Source organism: Scardinius erythrophthalmus (assembly GCF_964197995.2).
Source record: "Scardinius erythrophthalmus genome assembly, chromosome: 18".
NCBI classification, from domain to species: domain Eukaryota; kingdom Metazoa; phylum Chordata; class Actinopteri; order Cypriniformes; family Leuciscidae; genus Scardinius; species Scardinius erythrophthalmus.
This window is the reverse complement of record NC_138238.1, coordinates 38002305-38017304: the sequence shown is the minus strand read 5'-3', so window position 1 is coordinate 38017304 and position 15000 is coordinate 38002305. Positions and strand designations below refer to the sequence as shown.

General features: G+C 35.1%; 1 protein-coding gene across 1 annotated transcript in view; it reads left to right on the top strand.

Moving 5' to 3' along the window:
• slc39a11 (solute carrier family 39, member 11) overlaps nt 1-15000 on the top strand; it is a 147858-nt gene that overhangs the window by 73148 nt on the left and 59710 nt on the right. The window contains exon 5 of the mRNA XM_081392232.1: nt 2477-2624. Within this exon, the coding sequence (XP_081248358.1) occupies nt 2477-2624 (148 nt within the window). The remainder of the gene's footprint in view (nt 1-2476; nt 2625-15000) is intronic.

Here is a 15000-nt window from a genome sequence, read left to right as displayed (position 1 = left end):
TCCGCCCTCCTGCGTACTTCCGCTCAATTTTATTTCCCTTCAGTACTACGTCTGGGATTGTGGTGTATTCTTTGGTTTTTTCCGATAATTTTTTTACCGGTCCAATCAGCGAACAGAGGGAGTGGCTGAGAACGATGACGTTGAGGTTGTGCGCTAGTTTGAGTATAGGGTTGCGTCACGACCAAACGTTAGCGATTGGTTATGGCAGATCCAGAGTGGCTCTGGGCTGATCCAATAGTTTTAAACTTCAACAGAATACCCGCCTACAAGGAAGTTAACGCTTGTCAATGGAGAGAGGCTAGACTCTCTGTACAAATGAAATGTACGAGAGTCTGGTAGAGCCAGGCTATTGTTGACCCATATTGACAGGACAAATGCATAGATAATTGAGAGAATGGAAAGCGGGAAATTGCACATAAAAAAAGGTATATATTTATTACATTAAATAGCAATAATGACAGTTCATAATAATAATAATAATAACAATAATGTATGAATAGTTTATAATAACAGTGTATGCATTTTATTTTGTCATTACATAATTAATGTTAGACGGTCGAGTGTCCAATTCCACATTTGGAAAAAACTGATGCTTTTGGGTGATTTTGACTCTTTACCCATAAAGAGCAAATAATCAATATAAGAAACAGCGTCTCCTCCGCTCTAGTGGAAGATACGCTTGTGCAGTTTCAGAACAGAAGTGTTGTTATGCTCATATCTGCTCATAATTTGACTCCAGCATGGTTTGCCACACAGGGGAGCACGGGCACTACCTAACACGTTTAGGTTTTGGCTCAATTATTAGAAAAATAATTAAGTTAGATTAATCTTTTTCTTTTTTTTTTACACAAGCAACATACACATCTCTGCTACAAATGAACACTTGAATGGATCTACCATTTTCATACAGTTGCACTGAAAGTGACAGAAGTGCATATGTGACAACTCAGGACTATTTTATCTGTATAGTTTGATATTGTTTGTACATCTGTATAGATAAATATCCATACATCCATCCCTCATCCAGTCATCCTTCTATTATGGATCAATATTATGGATAGAGAAATAGGAAAGGGCTGCACAGTTTTGCAGTAAATAAAATCATCAAATATTGTAATTGTTATTGAATTATATTTGTGTGTGGCAGCTGCATGCAAAAGTATAATTATTATTAATAACAGCAATTGTATTTTTCATTGCATGAAAAACTTCTTTTAATAGGCTTTTTAATAAAAAAAAGTGATCAATGCATAGTAAACAAATGTGAAAAAGTCATACTTTGACATGTAAATGCCAACATTGTTTGTGAAAGTCCAACAAAGTTAAATGTGGCAAAATAAATATATAAATAAATACTCAAAGCTGAAGTTGTGTGTCTCCCTGTTCTCATGTCATTATCGCTGTACACTCGGCGGCTGTAACACTGTGCTACGACTAACCCGCTGTGTAAAACACAGTTTAAGCCGAGCTAACAGTTGCTGATATGTTTCAGAACGGTGCTGTTTTAGCCAACAAGACCGTGATTACAGTCATATAAAGTGAGATTTGGTGACGTACACACACAACTCAGAAACCAGAAAAAAACATATGATGAAAAAATGTACTTGCATGGTGTGAAAACACTCTTCGTCCAGAATCTTTACGAAATCTTATCAAAACTTTCCACAAACCCGCGGGAGACCGTCTTCTGGCGGCGAGAGAAAAAGAAACACAACCTGACCCTGACTAACTGTGTGAAAGGTCTGTGTTACATTTAACCCCGCGTTATGTTTAACCCCGCATTAAACATCAGAAGATGACGTTATTAAAGTGCTCGCTTTGAGATGAGGTTTATTCAGTGAAGTCACATGAATACAGCAAAGATATGAATTTAATATTCTTTGCTTTGAATGGCCAGTCATTCGTACAGTGTGATTATATCATTTATTTGACTATCATATTAAAATGCAGAGATATGGTAAACATTTCTTAGTGTGTCATCCATTCTTCAGCTCGGTCTCAGCCTGGCGGCTTGTATGTTTTTGTTTTGTGATGGATTTTACCCCGTGTTGACTTCTTAATGTCACATCTCTCTCTGTGCCTTTACTTATTCAGAGCGAACGCAACAGCCCGAGGATCTTTATTAATGGCAGCTCTGAAATGGATGCCTGCAATTTCACTGCGCTTCTGTTTTCAAAAGCTAATCTTTTTCAAAAGAAAAAAATAAAATATATATATATAGGTCGATATCTGTGACTTGAAACCCCATTGGCATTCTGTGTTTGCGTAGGGATATATTTTCTTGGTTGACATCTTGACAAATCGTGTCACTTTGCCTTAAAGCAAAAAGCACAGTGCAAGGCTTTTCAAAGGCACTGATGCAGCATGCCTCACATTTTTATTTATTTATTATTAAAGATGATATCTAATTCAATAGTTCACAATTCAGTGGCTTTTGGAATGTGTTTATATCTGTCCGTTTGATTGTTTGTTGCAGGGTATCGTGTCGGACCCTCATATGGCTCTGGCTCTGCCGTCTGATAAGAAGAAGAAGAAGAAGAGCTCTCTGGCTGGCCTGTGCGAGGAAGAGGAGGATGAGGAGGAGCAGATGTCCATCAGGATAGGTAGAGCAGGAGTTCACTCAGGCAAGCTCTTCTTCACGATCCCACTCTCTTCTCTCACGCATTAGATGTGTGTCAGCTGTGAGATGGCTCTCTCCGGGGTCCTGGTGGCTTTCCTCACGCTCCTGAATCACATTCCTGGATCTTTGAAATTTGGCAAGCTCACTTTTTTAGGGTTTTCTCTGGGCTCTTCTGAGGCTTTATTGTTTCTCTTATGTCTCTTTAAATGTAGTGTGTGCTAAGAAGTGCTGGTGGTGGGTCTCTTTTCAAAAATTGCTTTTTGCCATGAATAGAGTACAGAAGGAACACACACTTATGGTTAAGTGGTGCTCAATGCATTATTTAGAGAAATATCACCATGCATCTTTTGAGGTTTACCACCATGAGAAGAGCACATGCGGATCAGACGCATGCGGAGTTCAAGAGTGCTTTAGGTGATATTTATGGTAACAATATATATATATATATATATTAAAATGCATGGAATAAAACGTGTAAAAAAAAAAGTTAGGACAAAATAAATTCAGGTTTTTTTTTTCCAGGGCTGATTTTATTATTTAAATCATTACAATAATTCATAAGAATTCACTAAAGGGATACATATTGGTGGCATTATTGCATAATATCGGATTTATATCAGCTGTTCTGAATATTTCATCATGCAGAAACTGAAATGACTATTCTTCTTCAGTTCTTCTCTACTACCCATTAAGCATTATAGCTTTTATGTGGTTCAAATGACTCATAAAACATGGGTTTATTAACTCGCTGTGTTAGAGAGAACGTTGTTAAAAGCTGTACAGCTGTAACTCCTGAGGCAGAATCCACGGTCTAATTATCAGAGCTAAACGAGTGTGAAAATATGACATGCTAAACGAGTGGAACGCGTGTCTTCTGACTGACAGCTCCAGGCGCTCTAAGACATTATCAGCATCTGCACACGTCCATCTCCACGCTCACAGAGAACCGCACGGGTGAAGACATCATTTAGATATATGTAATAGAAAGCTTATTCAAGGAAATGGGTAAATTGACTAAATGGAATGTCAGTTTGGTGTAATTGCATTTTTGCCACAGTTATTGGTATTATTACTTATAATTTATAATGATTGTATTCAGCTACTGCAATACACCATTTTCACACAGGATTAAAATTACTCATACTGGACTTTTGTGAATATCGTGATTATCAGTAATTATTACCCACAGTAAAAAAAAGAAAAATCCTGTGTGAATGCATTTATGTTTTTATTTATGTTTTTTTATTTTTATTTATCATAAAAGCAATACCAGAATAAACTACTTTATTATTACATACTGTAAATAAACTAATTAATAAATAAAAGTGCATGATGTATTTAAGCAACTTTATGATCAAACATCAAAACAATACTAAAATAAATTGTTTTATTTGAATAATGTATATCATTAAATTAATTATGGTTACTTCAGTTAGTGAACAAGTAAATACATTTTTTAATGTATTATTTATTTATTTATTATCATAAAAGTGGCACTAGAAAAAAATATTTTTTCAATAAATAAAAGTGAAATTATTTACTTATGAGTTCAAGTAACTGCATAAACAAACATCAAAACAATACTACAAATAATAAATTGTTTTTTTTTATAACTTATTTCATTAAATAAATGACGGTTACTTAAATAAGTGAACAAGTAAATAAATAAAATGAATGTATTATTTATTTATATGATTAATATATTTAATAAAAAAATGCAAAAATAGATTATTGTATTTATAATTGATTTATTTATGATATAATGTTTAATCTTAATTTTTTCCAGTAATAACATTAATTCCAAATTAGCTTCTACTGAGTGTCAACTTTTTTTCTTTTTTTTTTTTTTAATTAAGAAAAGCATCTCAAGCACAGTACAAGTATCAGATTGTTACATAATTAAATGGAGGGAAAAAAGCAAAAATTAAACAAGCATAATAAATACTCCTATACGAATGAACATACAATCACAGTAACATATACATATACATATACATATACATATACATATACATATACATATACATATACATATAAACAACTAAATAAACCAGAGAAGGAAAAAAAGAGAAAAAAAAAATGCTTTTATTAATTTTGTCGGTTTTACTTTGATGATTATTATATTTATTGCTAGAAGAGGTTTTCAAACAATATTTATATGCGTCCCAAATTTTGGTACATAAATTGCAAACTCAAATAAAACGAACATAAAAGCAATCTGCTGATTTAATATTTAGTTTCATCAGTGCTAAACGTGAGTGAAGAGGCTTTGGAGAGCCGGTGAGTTCGCAGAGCTGCGCTATAAAGTGAGCGAGGGAGGATCTCAGGTGTGTGTCGTGACTGGAGTTGGTTATCCTGCATGAAATGAAGACTGATAGGAGGTTATTATATCTGACCAGCGCCTGCAGCCATTACATCTCACAGCACATTACAGGCTGAGAGCCGAGAGAGTGTTTGCATGCCGTTTCTTCATCATCTGTTGGTGAAGACTGCCTCTAAATTCACCCGCAGCTTTGCACATATTCTGTGTTTGCACACGATCAGATAAAAGATTAAAAAGAAATGGTGTTTCTGACTATCTATCATGTGCCGCTTTTCTCAACTCTGTTTCTCTTGATGATTGATCTCCAAACACGAAGAAATCAGTTTCCGTGAAGCCTGTATATATATGCAATTTATTATGAAGGTATTCGTAATGCCTCATAGCACATCATAACATGTTAAATATATTTGTTAATAAATGTAAATACATTACTTAACCAGTTAATTTGACACCTCTAACATCAAATAGATTAGTATTAGTATACCTCACTGATCGCATCGGTCAAAACAGGACGAAGACAAAAAGCATAGCATTTTCTTTTTTCAATGCATTCGTGGCATTGAAATTAATGTACTATGTTTTGTTTCAATGACATCTTTTTTGTATTTATAGGGGATTTCATGGTACTATATTATACTCACCTCGAAGTTATGCACCATTTATTTCTACTGTATATAAATAAAGTACAAAAATACATTTACGGTAAGTTAAAAATTTAGCAAAGTGATTTAAACTCCAACGCAAGGATGGTGAATTGGTGCAATCTGGTGAGAGAAGTAAAGAAAATCATTGTAATATCATGGTATGTGTTCCTATACGAATATTTTCAGACATAATTACTTACTTTTATTTTTCATGTGGATATATATTTAGACTTCTCATTGACTACTTTATCATTGCTGATTGGTTGATTGTACATGTCTCTATATTTTAATTTTTTAAAATTTTCCAACTCAAAAACGGCCATTTTTGACCAAGATCACATATGTAACTTTATTTTAAAGACAATTTAGCTTTTTTTTCCCCCACGGTTTTCTTTTTTTCTCTTTTGGAGTTTATAGCAAGTGCCACAAAAGTTTCTAACGATTTCAATGAAGTAAAATAGTGCAAAAAAGTAAACAAAAAAATCGATCTAAATTGACCGAAGACCATAGGGTTAAAGATAATACATAATATAATATAGGAAGTTAATGTTGGTCAATTGCTTCAATATATTATTCAATAAATTATACTTTTTCCCAAACAATAGGAAATAAATATAATGTATTATAACTGTGGTTAGAGTTATTTAAAACGCATTTAGAATCCATTAAGAATACCTTTAAAAATGCATTTTGTATAGAGGCTTCATACGCTGTATAATCATAAAACTGCTGATTATTGTGTGTTTTCTTTTATGGGTGATTTTCCTCTCAGCCATCCCAGTGCACAGCATCCATCAGACATGTCCTGAAGTGGAGAGAGGTGTGTGGTGTCGAAGTGAAGATGTCTGATTGCCATTTCTTACTCCGCATAAACTGTGCTGCTGTTTTTGTGAGTCCGGTGTTGGTTGTGTTGTGGCTGGTGTGTGTATGTGTGTGTGTGTGTGTGTGTGTGTGTGTGTGTGTGTGTGTGTGTGTGTGTGTGTGTGTGTGTGTGTGTGTGTGTGTGTGTGTGTGTGTCGGTGCTGTTGTTGTCCCTCTCTCAGCACTGCACTTGTCTTTTCTTGCACCAGACTCTGGTTCACTGACCTGAGATCAGTGTGAAACTGCAGTGCTGGAGGAGCCTGAGAGCAGAACCGACACACACTGCACACAGAACAACGTGATCCTTTTGTGTCGTTTCATTTAATATTAAATCTTGGGGATAAAAGCTACATTTGGCCATCCTGAGTTTTAGACAAAAGGTTACAGTTATTTTTAACTGTATAAAGCACTATATATATATATATATATATTTAATTTATTCCTTTATTTAAATATATATATATATATATTTGATGAACAAATTAAGCCAACTAATATGATTTATATTCTTTTAGTTTATCTACTAATACATTTAAAAATTTAAAATGCAGTGAACAGTGAAAATGCAGTAAGTATATGATACAACTTTTCAGGTCAATCATATATTCATGGGAAAAAAATCTGTTTCAGTATCTTTTCAATGGTTAAGGGGATTTCCCATGCCTGACAGCGCTGGTCAATGGATTGATCTCTATGAAGTGATATATATATATGTACTACATTTGTTTTTTTTAAGATAAATGTTTATTTATTTAAGATTTGATAAATTGATTCTTCATTTGTTTCAACACAAATCAGGAGTTAAAATGATTTTTCTCATAGCTTTATTGGCTTATAATACCTACATTTTTAAACGAATTAATCCTACGGAGTCTTTCAGAATCAAAGAGGCTGGTATTGAATATTGCAGATGTTAAAAAACTAAAACGAAGCTGACAGTAAACCTGCTTCTTTCCAGATGTGACGAGTGTGTTTACACGCGGCTGAAATCTTAAAGGCTTAGCAGCCGAAAACAGTCATAAAATAATTATGGAAAATGAAAATACGACTGTTGAATTATTTACTATGTAATTGGAAAATCCCAGTCCTTCTCTATTTGCTCGACGGGAAAATATCATGTTTGTTGTCGCGGCCCGCCTGAATTTCTGTGCTTGCACGTCTTGCTCTCCCCGCGTCGGTGTTTATAAAGTGCTGGGAATATTTGCTTTTTATTCTCTTATTGTGTTCTGTGAGAGATTCCCCCTGAGGCTCGTCTCATTATGCGAGATAGTATTTGAAGGTGGAGAAACACAACAGGCCTGAATAGACGGGCATTATCTGTCGTTCTCTCCGGCTCAGTGTCTTCCATTACGGAGGGTTTTCAGCAGCGTTCGGGATGGAGATATGAAGAGCTGCTCGTGTCGATCGTAACTTGGCCGCCTTCACCACATGTACATTTTTCATATTGCACTAACAGCAGGCCTTCGGTAAACACACAGTAAACAAACAGTGTCATCATGATTGCCTCAAGGTAAGAGATCTTGGCAAATGCATATAGCATTTGGCAAATGGAGCAAGAAGAGCAATAGGCATATGTGAACTTTGTAAAACTGGAATCTGAAGGAGCAAAAAAAATGTAACATTGAGAAAATCTCTTTTAAAGTTGTTCATTTATGTTGGCGATTGTGCTGCATTCACTCACACAAATAAACGTTTTATATATTTACAGTAGGAAATTTACAAAATATCTTCACGGAACATGATTTTTACTTAATATCCTGATGATTTTTTGGCATAAAAGAAAAATACAATACAATGCAATGTATTGTTGGCTATTGCCACAGATATACCCGTGCGACTCGTGACTGGTGACGTGATCCAGGGTCACATTACTTTGGCAAGTAGTATGTTTGTTTCTGGATGTACCTGGAACAGTTGGTTGGTAACAAAAAAACTAAAAAACTAAAAAATATTGTCCTACTTTGGCAGCTTAAATAGCTTAAAAATTTTTTCAACAATTATTCAGAATATTATTGCAAAAAAAACCAAAAAAACCTGATTGTTCTTCGTGTGCTTGACCTGGAACAGTTTACCTGCCAAATATAGTCTTAACTATTACAGTAAATAACTGTTTAAAAAAAACACTCTTAAACGCTTCATAGAGTAAACAATTATTCAGAATATTATTGCAACAAAACAAAACATGCATGTTCTTTTCCATTCTCAAAATACCAGAGATGTTTGCTTAGACTGTTTATTATGCTGCAGTAATTTAATAATTAGTTCTCTTTCATGTTGTTCACATTATGTTAAAATATGTGCAGACAAACCCCGTCTGGAGTGAATGGCAGATGTTATGAGCTGCTCAGAGACCTCTGGTAATTTCACCTGCTCGTTTGTGTATTGATGTATTGTAATTCCCCGTCTCTGAATGTGTGCTTGACATTTCACAGCTAAGATCTAGTGTTCACGCTGCTAAACGCCCCAAACTAAACTCTAGTATCTTTCAACAATTTGACACTAACCTGGAAAACATTTTTGCCAACCGTACCTATACATACATTTCTCTGCAGTTTCCATTATGGTTACAGGAGCAGATTATTGCTTAACACTCTTTTCCCACAGTGCATGATTTGTAATCATAATCTTTTGACATTTGCATCACACATGTGTGTGTTTTCAGCTGTAGTGAACTCTCTCAGCAGCTCTTGAACGAGTCTGTGAAACACCAGTCACGAGAAAAGAGCTAAAGACTAAAAGGACACGGTTTCTTCAGCAAAGATGTTTTTATCTCTTGGTTGCTTAACACTATCGGCCAGGTTAAGTGTCAGTGCTGCGTCATTTTCAAAGCTTTTAGTGTCACTCACCGGACAAACTGTCGCGATACTTTCAACAACCGATGTAATAAAACTGCCAGATTCACGTTCATCTGTTTCAGATTAAACTGAACGTGCTTTTAGCGTCACTCACTGCACATTTCACTTTGAAAGTGTTGCTAGAAGCAAGCTAATATTATTTCACAGAAATATGCACACTGAGTACGTCATTTCAACCGTGTAAAAATGACTGAAAAATTATGGTTTAGTTATACTATAATTCCCCCGTCTTCTGCCTTCATATTTGCATATTAATAATCAATTCAGTTTTCTGTTGAGTTGAACACATTTGAGCTGATGCCAAACACGAACAGGCTTTAGTACTTGAAGGAAAATGCAGAACCGTGAGCTTTGGAGCTTCTTTATTCTCCCACTGAAATTACTGATTCAATTTGCCAACGAGGTCGATAGTTGTTTAGTAGAAGATTCCTGCATTGGAATTATTATTTTTTTTTTTATAATTTGATTTTAATTACATCAGGAGGATCATGAGATATTAGATCTTGAGGAATCAGCTCATGCAATTATTGAGGTATTTTGATTCTTATCATAAGCCTCTCATGATGAGAGATGAATTCCCAATGGTGATGCATATTATCAATTGCAGTGCAGTGCTGTGTGTGTGTGTGTGTGTGTGTGTGTGTGTATGCCTTTGCTACAACAATATTATTGATCTGCCTTACTTAAGGTGGACGATGACGCAATTTTCTTCTAGAAACAAACTTTGTATTATTTTCATGTTATCACTGTGAAGCTGCTTTGATACAATTTGTGTTGCAAAAACGCTATATAAGTAGAGGTGACTTGACTGTGTGTATGTCTATATATATATATATATATATATATATATATGTATATATGTATATATATATATATATATATATATATATATATATATATATATGTATGTATGTATATATATGTATGTATATATATATACTATATATATCTATATATTATATATATATATATATACATACATATATACATATATATATATATATATATATATATATATATATATATATATATATATATATATATATATATATATATATAAATAGATGGATAGATGGAACACAAAGCCCTTCTCAATACACATTTTCACTTAGAAAATAGAAGTCAAATCCCTGTGAAATGACACTTATGATTTGACGTCAAACATCTCTAGAAGTGTTTTTCAGATAGCTGAAGGTCAGGGCTTTGTGTACGTGACGTGAGTGTGTGAGTTTGTGTTGCGGTGTTTATACTGCAGTCAATGACACGTGACACCGAGTGCTAACCAGACGCAACTTGATAATTCGACGAGATAAAAACCTGTGTCACATTCACACCGACAGCTGGATGTTCATTGTTCTGTGTAACTGGGCATCGCTTGTGAAAACCTGAACACAAAACATCATAGTATTGTTCTGTTTGATGAGAAATTTCATGCTGCTAGAAATCAACATTGTATGCAGAGGAAGTAATTTCGTGCTGTGCATGATGCATCATATATTGCTCATTTGCATGTAATTGAAGTAACCGCATCACTGGACACAGGTTGATTGTTTTGAATTTTTCATTTAGTTTTTTTTTTTATATGTCATTTTTTTTAATTAGTTTGTACTGTATAGTTGTAGTTTTAGTTAATTTCAGGCCATTTTTTTTATTTTTTGTAGTTTAGTGTTATTGCTGTCTAGTGGCATTTTCATGGCAGATTGTAAATGTTTCAAGCTTATTATATTCTTTTGATCTGGACCACAAAGGAAAAGAATACATTTAGTTCTGGTTCACTTAGTCTTCACACTGCCATTTTTAAGACTGTGGGCCCAATTTTAACGATCCAAGCGCATGGTCTAAAGCGCACGGTGCAAGTTATCTTAGGGAGTGTCCGAATCCACTTTTGCTAGTTTAAAGACGGGGAAAATGGTCGGCGCTCCCGGCGCATGGTCTAAAAGGGTTGTCCCTATTCTCTTAATGAGTAATGGGTGTGTTTTGGGCTTTATCTGCATTAAACCAATCAGAGTCTCATCTCCCATTCCCTTTAAATGCCAGTTGCGCTCGCGCCATGGCGGATTCGCTATTTACATGACGGAATTTGATAGTGGAAAGACTGAACTCGTCTCCAGAGAGGAAACAGATCTGCTCGTGCGCAAGGATAAAGCTCTGTGTGTGTGTGTGTGTGAGGTAAAAGAGCGCAAGCAGATCATCTATGGGACAAGTCAGATTCCACCATATCTTTATGTACACAATAATAATCTTTTACATTGTAATCCTTTTATTTTTAATATTTGGCATGTTTGTGTGCTGTTGTGCATCTCTGTGTGTTTAATAAGCAGACTGTATGCGTGTTGTGGAGCTGCTATAGACGCACATTACTAAGGCGCTCTTTAAATAACAAAAAAATATTGCGCCATTGACTTTAGACCAGGTTTCAGTTGGTCAATGGCTCAGTCTATCTGTTCCTCAAAATAGCAACGCTCCAACAATACGCCAACACACACCTTGTTCTCAGACCAGCAGCACATGGGTGCAAATGCATTTTCTATTTAAACAACGTGGCGCAGGACGTGAAAATGAAAACTGCATCGGGCTGAAACTAGCAAAACACACTAGCGTCACGCCTGGCGCTGCATTGCACCGGGTGTAAGATAGGGACCTGAACCTAAAGATACAAAACAAAATAAAGGCTTTCATGACACATATTTTGTGACAGAATGCGCTCATTGTATGTTTGTGGTGTTTTAACCAGCTGAGAATCTCACAGAGCTTATGAAATGTGTAAAAGAGTCAAAACGGCGCCAGTAATTCCTCCGTTACACACAAACGCAGATCTGCTGTGAGGAGACGCGGTTCTGATGCCTGAACTGAACTATAACGGGCAACATCTCGACTATCGCGATTCTGTGCTTTTTAGGGTCACATCTTGTGACATCACATCCTGTTTTTGGATCATTTAGATGTCTTTGGTCCGTGTTGCCTTCATATTTCAGTCGAACCGCACCAGAGTTCGTTTGGAAGTGGACGAGATCCCCTGAAAAGGTTCGGTCTGTCTTGTTTTCCCGGTTTTGTGTTGTGGGACTTTTATTTTGAAGTGGATTTCCTGGTCTCCTTGTTTCAGTGTTTCATCCCCTGTCATTTGTTCCTCTATCCTTTGTTTCCATTGCTGCGTTGTTTGTTCCCATAATTATCCTTGTTTGTTGCCATGGCTACCATTGTTTGTTTCTATGACGATTAATCATCTCCACCTGTCTCTTGTTATCTCCTCAGTTTATTTATTCCCCTGCTTAAATTAGTGGACAGAGACCCATCTTTTTATAGGTTTATAGGCTTTTTATAGGCCGCTTGTGTGGTGCGTTTAGATGCCAGCGTTCACACTTATTCAAATGAACTGCAGTAACAGAGCAATCGCACCAGAGTTCATTTTAATCGAACCAAACCTGCCAGGTGTGAACACACCATTAGTTTGGTTTTACAGTCATGAAATGCATTTCAGTTGAGTTTAATTCTACACAAAATAATAATAATAATATAACATTGACTGATTGCCCACGTTGCGTCATCTTCCTCATTGAAAAGGAATGATTAAAGTGTGATCATCTCTGCTGACACAATCAGAAACAAAGACCTGAAAGCCTCAAGGTCAGCGTGTTCGTTCAGAACGACCACAGGTCTAATGAATACAGATCTCGGTGTGCTTTTCTTCATAATGGCATGTGTAACGTTTCTCGTTTTCAATGCCTGATCACATAAGCACATATAAGGTGAGATGAGGTTAAAAGCAGCGTGTGCTCTTTACTTTCGTCATTCTCCTCTGTGTTAACAGAAAGCTGCTGCATTATGCAGAGAATATACTGGTGGCGTGAATCCATGAATACACACGCAGAGACTGCATGATGAATATACAGTATGAATGTATGCATGGGTATGACGTGTGTTTCTATGGCAGCTGAGCCTCATAGGGAAGATCCACAGGATCACTGCGTTATCAAGACTGCGCTTTGGACCTCAGTGCTGTTTCATTTCAGAAAGGTGAAATTTCTATCACAGCGTTCTCTAAGACAAGGACTGTGCTAATAAATTGCATTGTGCTATCTCGATTAAGATTGTAAATGTTTCAAGCTAATTATATTCTTTTGATCTTGACCAAAAAGGAAAATAATACATGTACGTCTGGTTCGCTCAGCGTTCACACTGTCATTTTTAAGACTGAACCCAAAGTTATAAAACAACATAATGGCTTTTATGACATATTTTGTGACAGAACATCCAAAACAATGCTTTGTTCTGAATTAAATGCGCTCATTGTATGTTTATACTTATGATGGTATTTTAACCAGCTGAGACTCATAAAAAGCTTATGAAATGCAGTTTGGACCCGAATGCTGTTTCATTTTAGAAACACAGCGACACAGCGTTCTCTCAGACAAGGATTGTGCTAATAAATTGCATTGTGCTATCTCAAGTACTACAAATGAACAGGGTATTGTTTGTATTCTAAACTTATAAGGGGAAAACGACATGACTTTATCATCAAGGTCATTAGCATCCGAAAGCCATCTGTGCAATATGACATCTCTATATATTGATACAAGTAATATTAAAAATGGAACGTTTTGTGTATTTTTTTTATGTGACAGTGTAGATATAAGATAATATAAACACATTTTGACAGTTCAATGACAGTAGACTCTTCAAATGATTTCACTTCTGTACTTCTTTAATGCCCCGATATACTCACAGTGAGGTTAGTGTTGGTGGGTTACACTTTATTTTAAGGTGTCATTGTTACACTGTAATTATATATTTAAGCACTGAGTAATATTAATTAACCACATGTACTTACTATAGGGTTATGGTAGGGTTAGGGTTTGGTTGAGGGTTAGTTGCTTGTAATTATGCATAATTTACTGTTATTACTATAGTAAGTACATGTAACATATGTAACAAGGACACTGTAAAATAAAGTGTTACCAGCTGTTGTTTTTTCGTTTTTCGGGAAGATAACTTTAGGAAGCTGGTTTGAACTGCCGAAACGAACACCAAATGAACTTCGTTTTGGCCTGATTTTGTTCAAATGACGTCACACCGGTTCGTTCTTCAATTTCGTCTTTTGGGGCCTTTATGTTTAAATTGACAGTTTATTGTTGTTTTGAAGGAAATAAATATTGCAATGTGGGAATCAAAACTCACGGACAGATAAATTATAATGTTGTTATAAAAATGTAGGTTTCATATTTATTATTTGTATGACTGGCTACTGGGATATGTAGTATATTTATGTTTATATTTTCTAATATTTTTATTAAAAGATAAATGTCACAAAAAAGAAAAACATTTTATTATTAAACATATATATATATATAGTAAAAAAATAATATTTAATATAATAGTTATATATAGAATCTGTTAAATTCTATTATTTATTTAAATATGCGTAATATGTGACTATTCTATGCACAATAGATAAATTGTGTAATGATATATCTTAATTATATTTTTGACATTCAGTTAATATATTAAAGCTTGCACAACATTTATTTTTGTGTTTTATTGCATTCAGATGTTGTGGACACGCGGTTCTCCATTCATCAAATGATTGCGGAGTGACAGAGATGGATGGGGCTTTCTGCAATGTCTGATGTATAGATATGTGTATGCGCTTCTCTATACTCAGTCAAACACATCTGTGATGACATTTGTGAGATAAATTAT